An 18,325-nucleotide genomic window follows, 5' to 3' on the forward strand; every position below is an offset into this window, starting at 1 on the left:
ATGTATTCCTGACTCTATAATGTTAAAACCACCATCTAGCCCTCCTGGCCCCCTCATGCCTCCCTAAATATAGTAAAACCTTACTTGTATTCAAGTCTGCAGCTCTTGGCTCTGCTCTGTTTGCATGTGAACTGCCTCTGTCTGCTAACATCATCAGAAGTGGCGGCCTGAGCAAATCACATTGCTTCCCATAGGATTGGCTGAGACTGTCAAGGAGGCAGATCAGGAGCAGAGCCAGCACAAGTCAAACACAGCCCTGGCCAATCAGCATCTCCTCATAGAGATACATTGCATCAATGCATCTCTATGAGGAAAGTTCAGCGTCTCCATGCAGAGGGTGGAGACACTGAATGGCAGTACTGTACACTATTCAGGACTGCACAAGGAAGCACCTGTAGCAGCCATCTAAGGAGTGGCCAGTGGAGTTGTCACTAGACTGTAATGTAAACACTAAATTTTCCCTGAAAAGACAGTGTTTACAGCAAAAAGCCTGAAGGTAATGATTCTACTCACCAAAACAAATGCAATAAACTGTAGTTGCTCTGGTGACTAAAGTGTCCCTCTAAATATGGTCTAAACTAACCAAAGAGATTGCCAGAATGACTGGAGCCCAACATGAACACACAAATGAAAACTAGCTATTTTGTTTCCCATATTGAGTTTAAAAGCAGTTAATTCACTTCATAAAAGGCTAGTCTAAAAGGGATACTCTGTAAACCAGAGCCACTGCAACTTAATGCGGTGGTTCTGGGGCAAATACATTGTTCATGTAGTCTTCTGAGAAAAGGCAGTGTTTAAAGGCTGTCTGACCAACCACTGCGACAAGCGGCATAAGGCAGCAAAGTAAACGCAAACATGCTAACTGGCACAGCATGTAATTTGAACTAACCCCCAAAAGCTTCTGTATGTGGTAGTATTGGTTTTGACTAATATCATTAATGAACAGCGCCCACGGTGGGACTGAAGCACCAGATGATATAAGCAAGTCAATCTCTTTATATAATAGGTACGGTGGGGGATGGTGCAATAGTCCAAATAGTTAGTATAGCACCTTAATGTCAGGAATATATGTTTGTATTTCTATCAGAGTATTCTTTTGAAAATGTTGTGTGCCATTATAGCAACAGGAGAAAATGCATTGAATGCATTCATCCAAGAGTTGCACCATTATAGGATTTTACTCCAAATAGGTCAACATGAATCCTTCAAATTTTAAGGTACAGAGATGCACCACCCTAACATGAATATTTGCTGCGAGTGTTGGGAGTTAGAGTTCACAGGATCTTGAATGCAGGTCCACTCTAAAGTCAATATTATGAGCAGCACTGCTATTTCAACATTCAAAAGGACACTCAACATTTGAAAATCACCATATTAATGGAGATATTTTGAATGTATACCTCTTGTGCTTATGTATTTTATTGATTTATCCTTTTATCTGGTTTAAGATAAACTGCAATGTTTACATTGCAGCACTAAGTCTGCCTCCAGTGGTTGTCTCCCAGACAGCCACCGGTGGCGCTTCCTGGATCGAAACAGACCTTTGGTCCGGTATCTAACGCTGGACTTCCTCACACTCTACATGAAGACATCCAGCGTCAGATTTTTCCCCATAGGAAAGCATTGATCCAGCATTTGCCACACATGCGCATTAGTGCCCGTTCGACATTAACATCCACCGGTATGCTAATTGAGAAACGTAAACCTTCACTTTAACATCTGCAAGCAGACTGGAAGGACTGTGGGCATACGATAGACGGGCAGGTATCAAACCATTGGTAAATGGTTTGACATCTTAATGTGGAATGACTCCAGGGGACTCCTAGCACCATAAACACTGCAGGACTCTGTAGGAGTTCTGATGTTTAGAGAGCCACATTATATATATAATGTATTAATATCCATCACTCCACTTGTTGCAGTTATTTATCTGTAACATCAAAATCTATTCTGGGCCGTAGTAGCCCTGGTGTACAGAGTATTCCTTTAATGTACTACTGAGCCTTACACTTGACTGAGGATCTGGCTATGAGTCTGGCAACCTGTGGGACTGTAGTCCGTGCCAATTTGCATGTTGTTTGAAGTGTTGTACACAGAGTTGATTTTTATTTGATGTAAGGGCAGACCTCCTGGAACATTGCACATCCATCTACAAAGAAATATAAGAAATAATTGTATTGCTCATCGTGGGCAAGCATAGTTGGTCTTTAACCCTTTACATGTGGGAGATGTCCTTTGCAATGCATTATTATCCCCCAGGCAGTCCAGGGCTCATATTGTGGTTTCTGGAGGAGTCCCAACATGTCTGATGTCTTCCTTCCTGGCAAGCTCCCCTTGGCAGATGACACATGGTTCGGTGAACGATAGTACTAGCAATGGGAAAGATTAGTATCTGATCTTCCAGGGAAGACAGGATGGGCGAGTCACATACACTGGAATCTGTGATTATGTCCACATTTCCTTTTAATCTTTAATTAACTGAATGTCAGTGCAACCTGAAACTGCGCAAGTCTCTGCCAGCAGATGTATATGATGCAATAGGCCAACGTTTGTAGCCATGCTATTGCCAGGATCAGATTTGTGTGTAAAGAAGAGTGCTACCAGCTGGCTACAGTAACTTTATAGAATGAACCACCTATGTAGCTACATTCACTCTATTAAAACGGTTTGGAATTTCGGTTACTGGACACTGTGCTCTTTCTTAACCGTGATGATGGCAGTTGCAAGTTCTAATATGATCTAGATTTTAGAACTCTTAGTGGTCAATTCACCAAACTGTGAATTCCAAATAACGAATAAAGTAAATGCAGGAATACTTGAGCTGAAAATTATTTGGATATTTTGGTATAAAAATGTAAATGACCTATTCACATCTCCACAATTACTGATTTAGTGGATAACCTTTGCAGGATTGTTCACTAAAGTACAAATGATTGGGAATATTAAGTGAATATCAAGCTTCAGGGGTTTATTCGCTTAAGTATGAATTAAAGCGAATTTAAATCATAATGACAAAATGTACCCTAAAATAGATGATTTTTTAAAATATTAATCTTCCACTCAGCTTAAGTCATAGCTTGGTTGTTTTAGACTGAACATCGTAATTTGGATTTTAATTCACTTTAAAATTGGAGTTTAATGAACACACCCCTGTGCCAAAATAGCCATATTTGAAACGCCCACTCACTCACACAGAGTCCTTCCTCTGTACAGCCCATTCACTCATACTCACACATAGCTCCTTCCATTCACTCACACTCAGACAGAGCTCCTTCCATTCACTCACACAGAGCTCCTTCCTTTGTGCAGCCCATTCAGTCTCACACTCACAGAGCTCCTTCCATTCACTCACACTCAGACAGAGCTCCTTCCATTCACTCACACAGAGCTCCTTCCTTTGTGCAGCCCATTCAGTCTCACTCACAGAGCTCCTTCCATTCACTCACACTCAGACAGAGCTCCTTCCATTCACTCACACTCAGACAGAGCTCCTTCCTTTGTGGAGCCCATTCAGTCTCACACTCAGACAGAGCTCCTTCCATTCATTCACACTCAGACAGAGCTCCTTCCATTCATGCACACTCAGACAGAGTTCCATCCTTTGTGCAGCCCATTCACTCACACTCAGACAGAGCTCCTTCCATTCACTCACACTCAGACAGAGCTCCTTCCATTAACTCACACTCAGACAGAGCTCCTTCCTTTGTGCAGCCCATTCAGTCTCACACTCAGACAGAGCTTCTTCCATTCATTCACACTCAGACAGAGCTCCATCCTTTGTGCAGCTCATTCACACACTCAGACAGAGCTCCTTCCATTCACTCACACTCAGACAGAGCTCCTTCCATTAACTCACACTCAGACAGAGCTCCATCTTTTGTGCAGCCCATTCAGCCTCACACTCAGACACAGCTCCTTCCATTCACTCACACTCAGACAGAGCTCCATCCTTTGTGCAGCCCATTCAGTCTCACACATATCCAGTGTGTCCCAGATGTTATAGAACTACAACTCCCATGATGCCTTGTGCGGCCTGCAGCTGGGCAGGGATGAGGGAGTTGTAGCTCAGATGCTGGAATCCCTGCTCTGGGTACTGCTCTCAGTCTCCCCCTTTCCCCGTGCAGGGAGGGAGGGAGGGAGGGAGGGAGGGAGGGGGCCGGGTTCTGGATGGGTGCAGCGGAAGCACCTCCCACCCCGGATGTGACGCACACCCAATAGGAGAGCAGGGTGCGTGGATAGATGAGGTCACAAGCTGCCGTGCGGGGAATGGAATGTGTTAGAGTATAGCGATCGGAACCGGGGGAACGTTCTGAGATCGAACCCGGCAGCTCCCAACGTTCTGTCCGTGGAACCCTGCCGATCTCTGCGTTCCATCCGTGAAACCCTGCAGGTCTGAACGGTCTGTCCGGGGGAACCCCCTCTGCACTCTGCGTTCTATCCGTGGAACCTTGCTGTCCCCAATATTCTATCCGTAGAACCCTCTGCACCCAGCCTTCTACCCGTGGAACACTACAGCGACCAGCGATTTACCCGTGGAACCTTGTTGCCCACCACGTTCTGAAATAGAACTCTGCCGTCCCCAACGTTCTCAGACAGATCCCTGCTGTCTCCAGCGTTCCTCCAGTGGAACCCGAGCTGCCCTGGCTCCCAAACCCGTCCCAGTCCAGGGCTCAGTGCAGGGAGGGATGCTGAGACATGCAGGGATTTGTTAGGTTACCGGGATCCAGCAGAGGCATGTAACTGAACCGTGCCTGGATTAGACTCTGCTATTTCAACCCTTTGGGGGCAGAAAACTTAATTCCCCGGATGCTCCCTTTAAAGTTGATGAAGTGTGCTACTTACCTGCTACCGGTGAGGGGTCCAAATACTCCAAGCTGGAGTTGATCTGGATCAGGAGGACATTGCACAGTCCCCTCCACACCAACCCTGAGCATCTGCAGGGGTTTCCCTTTAAATCCCCTTCCCCAACCCCCCTGCCTTCTTCCTGCCGGCTCAAGATGAAAGACAGAAGGGGAGAAAGTTAAATCAGTCGCCTCCATGCCCTGGATCAGCCCGAGGCTTAGGGAACGGAATAAGCAGAAGGTGGGAGAAGAGAGTTTGAGGTCTTTCCACGCAGGAAGATGGCGGAGTGGAGCTGAGAGTGTGGACTGGGAAAGTTTGGAGGATTTTGTGTTTCTGTGCGACCACCCTGACCCAGATCGGACACATGCAGGCCAAAAAACGCTACTTAGCCCTGCTCTCCGCCGGCACTTGTCTTGTCCTGCTTTTCTACGTAGGGGGCTTACAATTTAGGGCTTCAAGGAACCATAGCAGGAGGGACGGTCACAGTAGGAATGGGTTGCAAAAGATTCCAGATAACCCATGGCCACGTTTTCCCGACACCCTGCACCCTTTTACCCATTGGGAACAGGGGGAGAGTGAGGATTATAATAGCCAGGTGTCTCCAAGGCACAAGAGGGATGCCAATTCTAGTGTGTACAAGGGTAAGAAGTGCAGGATGGAGTCTTGCTTTGACTACACCTTGTGCAAGAGGAATGGGTTCAAGGTGTACACATACCCACAGCAGAAAGGGGACAAGATCTCAGAAAGTTACCAAAACATCTTATCAGCCATTGAGGGCTCCAGATTTTACACCTCTGACCCCAGCCAGGCTTGCTTGTTTGTATTGAGCTTGGACACTTTGGACAGAGACCAGCTGTCTCCTCAGTATGTGCACAACCTTAAATCAAAAGTCCAGAACTTGCATCTCTGGAACAATGGTAGGAATCATTTAATTTTTAATTTATACTCCGGAACCTGGCCCGATTACACCGAAGACGTTGGCTTTGACATTGGCCAGGCCATGCTTGCCAAAGCCAGCATTAGCACAGAAAACTTCCGCCCTAACTTTGACGTGTCCATCCCTCTGTTTTCTAAGGATCACCCCAGGACAGGTGGGGAGAAGGGGTTTCTGAGATTCAACACTATCCCTCCTATTAGGAAGTACATGCTGGTTTTCAAGGGGAAAAGGTACCTAACAGGAATAGGTTCAGACACCAGAAATGCCTTATATCATGTTCATAATGGGGAGGATGTTGTCCTCTTGACTACTTGCAAACATGGCAAAGACTGGCAGAAACACAAAGACTCTCGCTGTGATAAAGATAACGCGGAATATGAAAAGTAAGTGGTTTGTCTGCAAACTAGTTTTTGTTTTTTCAGCTCTCCCATCAGTAGAGATGCTCCAAACAGCTGTCACGTACGTATAACATGCCTCCAGCATCCTCCTTAAGGTTTAACCAAAGACAATCATTGATTGCAGCTTCTGTATACATTTCAATTGATTGTTATTTGACACTAGTGGATATGTAGACTATTCCCCCCCCCCCCCCCCCCCCCAACTCTCTAATGTTTGTAGTGCATATTGATATGGGTTGTCAGAAGGGCAGGTTATTTATTGAAATAATTCATACCAGAGGCATATCCTTGACCTTTGCCCTCTGGCTTTTTCACTCAGTTTGGCAAGTTTGTGGTGTACCATTAACCATATACAATTACTTGTATGTACGCATCGGCTGTGCCAGTAGGTATAATTGCTTTCCTTGTGTAGTCTTTTAATCATCCCATGCATTTCGCAATGTGGCGCTTTGAATTTTTGTACAAATAATTTATTTTGAAGTTACAGAGTATGTTTGCGCATCACATGCCTTTGGTTAGAATTTCTTGTGGTCTTTCATTTACGAAGCTGTGAACTGCAAGGATGCTCCTTTTGGATGTGACTCATTGATGCACCTATATAATTTTGTTTGCACGTACCCTACCCTTCTTTTTATGGGGAGATCCTGGAATATTGTGGCTTCTTACACCCCATTTGCAAGGGAGTGGAAGCCAGTGGCTGCCTCGTATAATTTTGATTTGAACACCGAATGTTTTGTGTACTATAATGCGAATATTGATGAACACACAAATCGTGTAGGGCTAAAAGCTAATTCTCCTACCATTGTAGAAATGCAACTCCTATGACGCTCTGCCTGTCTTTACAGCTGGCATAACAAGGCACTGGTTCTACAACAGTTAGGAATCTACCTTTTCATAGAAAATGTTTTAAAAAGAACCACATTTATGACTGTTGGGCTATATTATACATACCATGTTTACATCCCCCCCCCTCCCCCCCCTCATGAAGAACTCCTGTAATCCTATGATCCAAGTAAAACTGCACTCTCCGCATCACCTGATGTGATTTGAAGTCCACTTAAGCCATCATGCCAGAGCTTGCCTATTTATCCCTTGTTCTCACAACACAATTTAAATCTCCCAGAATTCCTAATTCTACATACTGATGTTGAAAGTGGATTGTGCATAGTGGATTGTTTTTTTTTTTCCCCCAGTAGTGTTTAACGGGTTAACACATTCCATGTGGGGGGGGGGGAAATCTCACAAACGCACATACCACCAGTTGGAAAAAGTCACCTGCTTATCTGCTGGTTTTCAGATCTCAGCCATTGTACTGCATGAGCTTGTTTGAGAGGTCAGTGAAACATCTGGCATTCCGAATGCCTTCATCTTCTCTTCCAGTTGGCAATGAAAAGCTCCACTTCTATTTTATTTTCATTAAGTGAAAGGATTAAATATGCAAAACATGCACGCCTTCCCACACATCAGTACTTCAGGGGTTAACACTACATAAACACAAGCTAATGGATTTTTAAGAAAACATTTTTGTTTATTATAATTTAGAAACCACAGTTTTGGGAGATGTTATGCAAACATAATTTCCCGGTTCCTTCTCCAATTGGTTTTTCCATCCCTCCAGTCTTGGCACATGCCATGCTGATCTATAGTCTCGTCCTTTCAGGATATTGATTCATCCTTAAATCCATGGGAAGTTGGGCTATGGGTATAAAGTAAACTCTGTCTTCAAGACATGTTATTTGTTTCTAAATTGACCGAGCACAATTTTTTTTTTTTTCTCCAAACCAGTGCTGCCTTACCGTGCCACCCAGATGTTTCTGAAATTGCAATTCCAATGCCTCTAGCAGCGCATCATGGGGATCTTAGATTTGTTTTTAGTTCCAAGCATCAGTGCTTTAGCCTTTCTTTTGTAGAATGTTCCTGCAATATGTATCTATAACCCCTTTTGCTTCCATAGCGTGCCTGCACCTGCAGTGTGAGAGGCGTGTAACTTTGGACTTTAACCACAACAGTGTACCAAGCTGTGCAATGAACACTCTAAATACCCAACAATCACCAAGTAATGACTTTTTATTTTTTTGTGTCTGCCATGAAAGGTAAACTACTTTCTCCAGTTTACTGGTTTTGAGCTGCCCATTTTCTTGACAAATCAGCTGGTTCAGTAAATAAACCACTTTGCTGTTTACATTTGAGAGGACTGTGCATGAATCTGTGTACATTATTAATTGTGTTTTTTCTTTTCTTTTTTCTGTATTCTGTTCCGTTTAACACCATCGTGACCAGAGAGAGAAAAAGTATATGTCCAGAGGTATTGCATGGGTTAATACCAAGGAGATATAGGAATACGGTATAATTAATCTCACTACCCTTCACATTAACGCGCTACCCTCCCCCCAAAAACAATATTTCCCTTGGCTATTCACAGAAAAAAAAGTGATCTGCATAAACATTTCAACCCTGCAATTGTCAGAGGGATTGGCACACGAGTGGTTAATATTATAGAGTCTCCGACTGAAATCGTTGAGCCTGTATATTTTTTATTCTAATTAAAAGCAACCTTTCCATAACATGTTGTGAGGCATCCCAAAGGACTTCTCACGCAGGATCCATCAGACAATGGATCGGGGGAGTTTCTGCTGTAACACACAGCTGTGGCATCAGTGGAGAATTCCCCAAGGGAAGGATGTGTAAGGGATCAACTCCTGTAACAGAAACTAGGCAGCTCTGAACATTAACTACTTTTCATGTATTCTGATAGACTGAACACCGAGTGTCACCAAAAGAGGAGGAAGGACAGGGCAGCTCTTCGCTATAACAGATTAGAAGTTAGAACATAGTTTACATTTTAGATTCTTTTTTTTTGTCCCCTTCGTTTTGTAAGTCTTGCCCTGTATCTCTGGCTGTGATTAGACTAAATTTCCCAGAAATGGTTGCAAAATAATTCTGAGAAATGTAGTTCAGAGCCCCTGTCGTAATGTAAAAATCCTGCTGGTTTATTATTTAAATGTAGTCACGGTATTGATTGTAATTTAACTCTTTAAATAAACACTAAAGATACCCACAAAACCTTTAAATTTAGCTGAAGAACGTTTTAGCTTTTTACAGTTTAGCGTTATATGTAAATCATTGTTTTGGTTTTAGGAAAAAAAAAATATTTTAACTCCGCACACCTGCACTCGATATTGCCAAAATGGAGAGTGTTGGCCAGTAATTGGCTGAGCATCATGGGAAATAAAGTTCATAAACCTCTGCAGTGCCAAGGTCAGCCATTACACCTTCTCACCCCCCCCCCTCCCAAAAAAAAACAACTGACAATCCAGATGGTGTGGAATACTTTTCTCAAAATGCTGGCAGGGGCGATGTAGCCCATTATATCTGGAGTTCTGAAGGTTGCCAATGCCAGACATAGGTCCTTGTTTGATATGATTACTTTTTAGCTATATGCTAGTGTCTTTGCCCATTACCTACAAAGGAACGTTAAGTGGACGTTTACTCTATGCCTTTTGGTTTTCCTTAGCTATGTGTTACAATCTATTATGTCTGCTACCAGCAATATCTACAGACAAACCTATACTTGACTTTTAGTCTCCACCAAAATGGCCACCCACAATCTTTGGCATACTGCAACACGCTAAAGCTTATATTATTATTATTATTATTATTTATATAGCCGGATTCTTTATTTGGCATTACAGATGGAATGAGGGGTTTGTGTGTATAACTAGCCGTTTGCTGGTCTTTCTACCATTTGACACAATGTGATTTTTTTTTTTTTTTTTTTTTTTTTTATAGAAAATGGTTTTGGAGATTAGTTTGATTCTTTTTTTATATATCACATATATAGCATGTGACCATCGACAACCTTAGCCACGTACATACTCCACCTAGTGGTATGGAGGCTCTCTGCATTGGATGGGATTTAATAAGAGGACAAGAATTAAATGTTCTCTATCTCCCATCTTTTCTATTATATGGTAAAAGTTACCCCCTAAATCTTTATATATGTAAAAATATTTTTTCTTGCTTCTATGGACAACACCATCTAGCTGATTTGCTCCCTACACAATTAAACTTTCACAATGAAAACATGAATGGGAAGACATGTCATTTCTAAAATATGCTGTATTTAATTATACCCTCATTTTCGCAGACCAGGTGTGACAGCATTTTTCTTTTTTTAAGAGCATTTTTAAAACCAGATGTATAAACAAAATTATTATATGCATTTCCTCCCCCCCCCCCCCCCTTTACATGTAGAATTTCTAAGATGAATGCTGCTGGCTCTTTTAGTTTTAAATATAAGCTTTGATTGCATAAAAAAAAAACACTCCATTGAGTTTATTTACTAAAAGTGCAATTAACTTAGAATTCACAACAAAATAAAACATTCTGTGCTGTATTCCTAGCATTACTTTTTTTTTTTTGTCTAAACTTGAAAAATTAGTTTAGCTCTTCGCAATGTGCAATTTAATGAATACAGCCCAAAATAACATTTGTATTTAGTCTCTGAATCAGCGGTACAAGTAACAAAATATGGAGATTTTTTTTATTCGTGTATGTGTACATATTTGCCCAATAAACACTACGCAATTATTGCTGGTTATAAAATGTACAATCCAAAGACCTTAAGAATTTTTGTATCCCGAATCGAAATTGTGTTGAACTTTATATGTGTAAATCTCTGTAGGGCTACCAATTGTTGACCTAACTGTCTTTTCTGATGGTGGATGTAATTCTATTTGCAAAAGGAATAATCACTAGCTTTCGACCCAAGCAGAACACCCACTCAATCTTTACCTTTTCTGTTACATGCGAGAGGAAGCGCGTTAATCCCTCTTTACGTCCAGGTTGCTCTTTCCACCATTTGCCTATTGTTTTAAATAGATCCTTGTGTACTAATGCTGCAGGAAAGGTGGATTATAACAATTGGGGCTCTACAGGCTGGATGGCCCTGTGCTACTGAGTCAACAAAGAGATTTTCATTTAAAGAGACACCCCAGGGTGGATTTTACCACCCATCAATTTCTAAAGATAATGGGTGAAAATACATTTGTTAAAAGGAAGCAGATACTTTTGGCATGTAAATGTCTTGTGGGCAAATCTTTGTTTGCTCTTTGTTTTGTCTACACTGACACAGTCTGGAGTGGTGGGGAAAATGTGGCTGGGTATTCCTAGCCTATCTCTGATCTGTCTGTGGAATAAATAGGATAACTGTATGTGGTGTTGTTCCTCTAGAAATGTCAATGCAAGACTTTGCCAGATGTTCTGTTCTGCACATTGATTGCTTGTGGATGGAGTTGTCTTCCCCCATTTATCTTCTACGGGTAGTGGATATGTTTTTTTTTAAAGTGATAGGATATTATTGCAAGATTTAGTGTTACACAGTCTAGCTGGAATATCTATTTAAAGGAAAATTAGTAGAACTATAACCACTTCTAATTTACGGTGCCTGAAGTCCCCAGGTGGCAGCTATGGTTAAACACTGAAGGTACCCACGTGCCCAAGGTCCGGCTCCCATCAGAAGTATGGCTACAGTGGAGTTGCACACTTAACCATGTCAACTCACACCAACCAGATGTGGCTTTTGTGCCCAGTGTTTTCCTTTTGAGGTCTCGCACGGGGGATTTACTGAGATTTTATTCATATTTCTTTGTCCGAGTCACATGCTGGCAGTGAATTTGGGGAACTCTAAACCATATTTACTGCTTTGTTATCACGCGAGCAAACTTCCTCCATAGGAATTCCCAGAATTATTTTCATTTACTCTCTCATAAACTTGTGGCTATAGATCAATCAATACCTGTCTAGACATATAACATTTATTTATTTTCATGATTTTCAAGGTATTATCCGTAAAACTGACCCGCATTTGACACGATTACTTCTAGTTGACTTTTTCATGGTCTATGGAACAAACTTTTCTTTTGTGCAAAGAGTGAAGAAAGTGCTTCAAAATCTGAAGAAGGCTCATTTATAAGAGTAGCAACATTGGCAAACACTGATGCCACATAGCGTATTTGATTTCTTTTTAACTTTTTGATGTTTTCATTTTTCCTCTGCTGAATTATTATTTACGGATTACCTAAATAAAAATGAAATGTTTAACTTTTTATTTTTTTTTTCCGGTGGGAAAAAAAAATAATTAACCTGTCATGAAAAAATGTGTGCTTCAGGCAAGTATGGAACATGCACTGCAGTTGCGTTACTGTTTCTAAAGTAATATTTTCATAATTTCTATGAACAAAACTAAAATTAAGTTAGCTTAATCATGGTTAATGAGAACACTGAAAATGTGCAAACAAATCAGTTTGCCTTTTGGTTTAGGTCTTGTTCTGGTCGGAAGCCGTTTTTAGAGGACACCTATAACCATTTGCATATCAGACATTCCACCTACAAGGATAGTCCATAGCTAAAATACCAGACAGGTCCCCTCTGCACAAGAAATGCTGTCTATGCTTGTGTGGTGAAGCTGATACCCCCCCCCCCCTAGGTTGAATATTAGTGGTCTTATTCATTAAAGTGAGAAGCTTTGGGTATTCAAAGTGAATTTCAAATTTAAGGCTTAAGTCCCCTATAGATGAATGGAATTTTTTTCTTCTTATAGGTTAGCTTGTTTTGGCCTTATAGAGACACTATAGGCACCAAAACCACTTTAGCTTTATGAAGCTGTTTTGATGTATTGATAGAAACATAGAATGTGACGGCAGATAAGAACCATTCGGCCCATCTAGTCTTCCCAATACTTTCATTAGTCCCTGGCCTTATCTTATAGTTGATCATGCCTCTGCAATTTAGGATCTAAAATACCTTGTCACACCTCCCTGCATGTGACTTGCACAGCCTTCCTAAATGTTTACTGAAATAGCCTACTAGAACTTACAGGAGCCTTGTGTGTGTGATTAAAGTTAAACTTTCAGTGCAGGAGGTAAACGTCTAAAGCAAGTTAACATCTCATTGAAAAGTTTTGCCCCCCCCCCCCCCCCCCATTGCAGGCTGTGTCCGTCACAGTCGGGAGAGGTGTTGCTAGAACTGCATAAACCAACGCAATCTAACTCTTATGTATATGAAATACACAAAGGCTTCATTAAGCTAAACTTGTTTTGATGCCTATAGTGTCGCTTTAAATTCACTTAAAATTACCAGCAAGTCCTGCAGTGTTAACTCTAGTGAGTGGTTGGATTGAATGTTATCCTTTGATAAACTTTGGGTTACTCATAGATGGTGTTGTTCTGGTGTACACCCCTGTACTACGCATGCTCCCAACTTGTAGGTTGCAATACAGACTCCTGGAGTATGTAGATATGAATTAGAAAGTTAAATATTTTTTATCTTTGCCCTTGTGAATGGTGCAAGGAATGTATTGTATTTTCCGCTGTATACATTAAACGACCACTATAGGCACCCAGACTACTTCAGCTTAAAGAAGTGGTCTGGGTGCGAGGTCCAGCTAGGATTAACCCCTTCTTCTATAAACATAGCAGTTTCAGAGAAACTGCTATGTTTATAATAGGATTAATCCAGCCTCTAGTGGCTGTCTCATTGACAGCCGCTAGAGGCGCTTCCGCGCTTCTCACTGTGATTTTCAGTGAGAAGACGCCAGCGTCCATAGGAAAGCATTGAGAATGCCTTCCTATGGACTGGCTGAATGCGAGCGCGGCTCTTGCTGCGCATGTGCATTCAGCCGATGACAAGGAGGAGAGTCCTCCGCCCAGCGCTGGAAAAAGAGGTACATTTAACCCCTTCCTCCCCCTAGAGCCCTGCGGGAGGGGGGCCGTGAGGGTGGGGACACGAGTATGTTTTCCTGGCACTATAGTGGTCCTTTAACCCCTTAAGGACACATGACGTGTGTGACACGTCATGATTCCCTTTTATTCCAGAAGTCTGGTCCTTAAGGGGTTAAACAGACCCACTATTAGCCCATCTCAAACCATTCTGAATAAATTCTATATTTCTCACCCTAACTGTGTATGATTTTGTTTTAAATGATCCCCAGCAACGTCGAAATATCTAGTATATTTACTATATCAAGATAACTCTGGCCAAAGTTCTGAAGGAGTTGCAGTTGTCATGGAAACCAGTGGAATGTCCCAGCTATTTGCTCCTCTACAAATTCTTGTTTTATCAAGATCTACACTTTACACATACCCCACCCATTTAACCATCTCCTCACTGAAGGAAAGCTTTCAATGAATGACGACTGTATTTTACCCATTGACAAATATGTAGCGGTATAATGACTTGTTTTCAATGTGAGTGATACTGTTTTATCAGCCTTTTCTTTCTGGTCAATGTTCAATATGTTATAAATTTAATTATCACGTGCTTGTGTAGCAGTTTACAGAAGCATTCCAATATTGACCGTTTTTATATCGCCTTTTCAGATTATATTGCGTTTAATTAACTGGCGTGAAGCATATATTTGTATACCCAACATGTGTTTGAAACGTGTGTGACTGTCTGGCTGTGCTTCTGAAAAGCTCCACATCATTCCTTCAGGCTGATAGAACAGAATCTAAAGATTTAATAAACATTCTGGTACCAAATGTGTGCTTGAGGTAGCTAGGAGAGGCCTAATAGTGGAATCTAATCACAAAGGCTGACTTTTATTAAGGAAATATCCTGATTTTATTTTTTTTACTTTTCTGTAAACGCTCTTGAACAAATAAATGGAATTTAGCCTTCTTGGTGTGGAGACTTGGTTCATCCACAGAAGAGGGCAGAGCAGTGGTTTGTCGATGTTTAACCCAATCTGTACTCGAAGGTGTCTTAATTACCTACATTAAAACATAGCAGCCTTAACCCCACTGATATATATGTGGCATTTTTATTATATGCTTTACATCAAAGTTAACATGATGCATTTTACTACAGTTTGTAATGAGAAAGTAACTTATAACTAACTAAAACATTTTATGAAAGCTCATTTTGAATCTTTATCATGCTTGCCTTTGTTTTTGATACCTGTTAGTGGCCATACATTTTTAATTAGGGCCTGTCAGTAACTGGAGATATGCTAAACAGTAAGGCAGCCATCTTGCTTTGACGTTTGGAAAAAAGTAGCTTTTTTTTTTGTGTATACTGTATCACTTGCTTTTGTATCTGACACTCCGTTTTCAGGTGTAATTTGAATGCAGAGCCTTTTTAATACAAGGATAAGTACATAAAGAGACTGTAATTAAGCATCCCAGGTTAAACCGCTCCGAAGACGTCAAAGAAAAGGGTTAAAATAGGTGAAATGTATGTGCTACTTTTTGTATACCATAAAATGTTTTAATGTATTTACTTGTCTTTACGGATCAGGGATCACTAAATTTCCACCATTGTCATGGAAACCACTCCACTGAATTTATTAAATGGCTATGCCTCTCTTAGAGGATGCGAGGTGGGCTTTTAAATTCCTGCAAAGCAAATACTGTTAGCGCCGCTGGCTTTTGTATAAAAAGAGAGAGCACTTCTTTTCTGAAATAGCTGTGTAACAACCTTCCATCAGAGGTTAAAGACATGCAAAGCGAGCTGTTATGGACGCAGGGCTCAGGAGAACTTGAGGTTTTATAATCATGAGATGGTCACGATGATATGTGCTGTCAGTTTGTGTTTCAAACTGACGGACAGTGTATTTAATTACGGTGCCCATGCATTACAGATGTTTCGGAACCATCCTTAATTCTAAACCTTGAGTAACGAGAGAGGTGTTCCAAAAGTTAAAAAGTGATTTAATAATGGAAGAGGGGGAAATAAATTGTTTAAAACAAAATAAAAACACTGAGCCTTGGATAGAAGTTATCTTAAGAACATTCCTTCTGCAAATCCCATAATCACACACAAAAAGTTATTCACTAAAGGCAGAATCTTTAGCGAGTTAAATCAGAATGCCAACAAGTATCTGATCTGGCAAATAAATGCTCCACCTTAGCCTTTGTCACAATTTTGGCTTTTTTATCCTTTTTATCTATTCATTGGTTATTGTGACGTTGGCTAGAATATATAGCTGAAATTTATATATAATAATTTTAAACTGCATATTACCTAGTCTCTTACCCCGTCAGACACCTTATCATGGTGTATTATAAAGTGTAACCCAGAGATTAGCTATTAGTTGCAGCCATCTGCCTTGTTTTTGTTTACATTGCGTCACTCAGATGGTCAATGTGACCTGGAACAAACTTTGGGTGATTTTCTTCTGGTTCTGGGAATAACGTGCTGAAGTTTATTTTCTTGCGAAGGCTTCCCCTCCTTACAGGAAAGATAAGTTTGATTTGTCCAGAAAAGACATTTCCGTATCTGCAGACGCCCTCTGACTCCGGAGCACTAGCCTTGAACGTCTGGCTGGGCTCTTGATCTTCCAGGAAGGTTGTGTGTTACGAAGACCACAAAGTCTTGCTTACTGGCGTGGAAATTACAAATGAGCACAAACCACGCTGCTAGTCTAAAGACTAGTTAATGTGTTTAATAAATCCTGCAATTCCAGATTTTAAAATGTGAAAACTTTGAAAAATGTATTAAAAAAAAAAAAAAAAAATACTACCTTTCTATTCTTTTATTTTTTGTAATAATTCTTATTTGTTTGCCACCATGGGTTACTTTACCATTGTCCTATAAGTTTTTGTGCTAAACAGTCATAATTGTAGAAAAATGTGTAAAAATATGCAGTGTCGCAGTAACGAATGTACAGACCTAGAATTCAGTCTTGTAACTTTAATATTGGTACTATAAAAATTACGGAGTAAAAATGTGCAGGTAATATCCCTTAAATAAAATCTTCATGAAAAGGCCATATTGCTGTGTAATTTATTTTCCCCCCAAAATAGTTTTTTTTATTAATATATTTGTGCAGTTATTTTTACGAACAACCTATTTCATTACATTAAGTTGCCACTTATGCTAAAGACATACACATTTATCTTTTGTTATATTTAAAGGAACTCTCAAGGCACCAAAACAACATAATCTAAATGTAGTTGGGTTTTGTGCCTGGAGGCACTCTTACCTCAAGGGGTTACTTACTAACAAAGCAAGTTTTTATTTTTATAATTTTTCCGTTCATGTGTTTAATAACCAGGGATGTGACAGTCAGACTGTATAATAAATCATGTTTAGTTACACCACCAGTCAGTTTGAAGACACTGTTAGTCTGCTAAGAGCATGTTACAGGCACGTGTACTGTGTGAGTTAAATGTAGAGTCTTCACTTTGTATTGCTCCACTGTAAGTACGTTAATATGCACAAGGAAATATTGGCTTTGAAGGGCTTTAGCAGTATTGTATGCAAAAGGTCATCTGTACTGAAAAGTAAAAAATAAAAAATATAAAAAGTGAAACTTAATACTTCATTGTTCTGTCCAAATTACTAGCCAATCAAATGTTAGGTATGAGTTATTAATTAGTTTTGTCAGTCATTATAAGTGCACAAACTTGTGCTAATCCTAAAATGCTTGCTGATTGTGTTAATAGTATGATTGACACGTTGCATGGCGTTTTGGACACTGCTGCATTGCTGGTTTAGATTACAGGGTTAAATCAAACTTGTTCTAGTGCGTTTATAGTTTAGATGTATCTCCACAGATACGCCCGTTTCCTGTATGATAGAATATCTTTTTTTAAAAAGGAACTGTCGCTTCCAAAGAATTGACAGTTAATTCGTTACTTCACCTGACTAAAACGCAATTTCAGATTTTTACTATGGTGAAATAATGCAGGACTAAAGTAAAAAAATAAAAATTACTTATTTACATCCGCTGTACTTTCACGTTGGCATTTCCGCCGACCCATGATGCTTCAGAACCACTCTGGCATCTAACAAAAAATAAATAAAAAAATTCAATGTGCTGGATTTTCGGCAAACCTGTTGTATACGTTGCACACAGTGTATTGGCAATATGAGCATTGTCAATTAAATAACCGTGAAATATGTAAGTACAACTATAAGGAAAGAAATCTAATTTAAAAACAAACTTGGCACTACCGTGTCTAATTTAGTTTCTTTTTAATTTAATTTTTTATTGTTTTTTTAAAGCAATAAGTTTGCTGTATTTTTTTTCACGAACACCGTGTATTGCTAGAGATTATATACTTACCGGTCTATAAATTTGCCATCCGCAGCTTTTGGGGATGACAGGTTACTTTAATAAGCTAAGAATAATTTCTTCCTCTTC

The 18,325-nt window shown here is 40.4% G+C and overlaps 1 protein-coding gene across 1 annotated transcript in view; it reads left to right on the forward strand.

Annotated features, from left to right (window-relative positions):
• Nucleotides 1–4,210: 4,210 nt before the first annotated feature.
• The window catches only part of EXT1 (exostosin glycosyltransferase 1), a 206,077-nt gene continuing 191,962 nt past the window's right edge, over nucleotides 4,211–18,325 (forward strand). Inside the window, exon 1 of the mRNA XM_063451122.1 lies at nucleotides 4,211–6,162. Coding sequence (XP_063307192.1) covers nucleotides 5,207–6,162 — 956 coding nt within the window. The 5' untranslated portion in view covers nucleotides 4,211–5,206. The remainder of the gene's footprint in view (nucleotides 6,163–18,325) is intronic.

The sequence above is a fragment of the Pelobates fuscus genome, chromosome 4 (genome assembly GCF_036172605.1).
Source record: "Pelobates fuscus isolate aPelFus1 chromosome 4, aPelFus1.pri, whole genome shotgun sequence".
NCBI classification, from domain to species: Eukaryota; Metazoa; Chordata; class Amphibia; order Anura; family Pelobatidae; genus Pelobates; species Pelobates fuscus.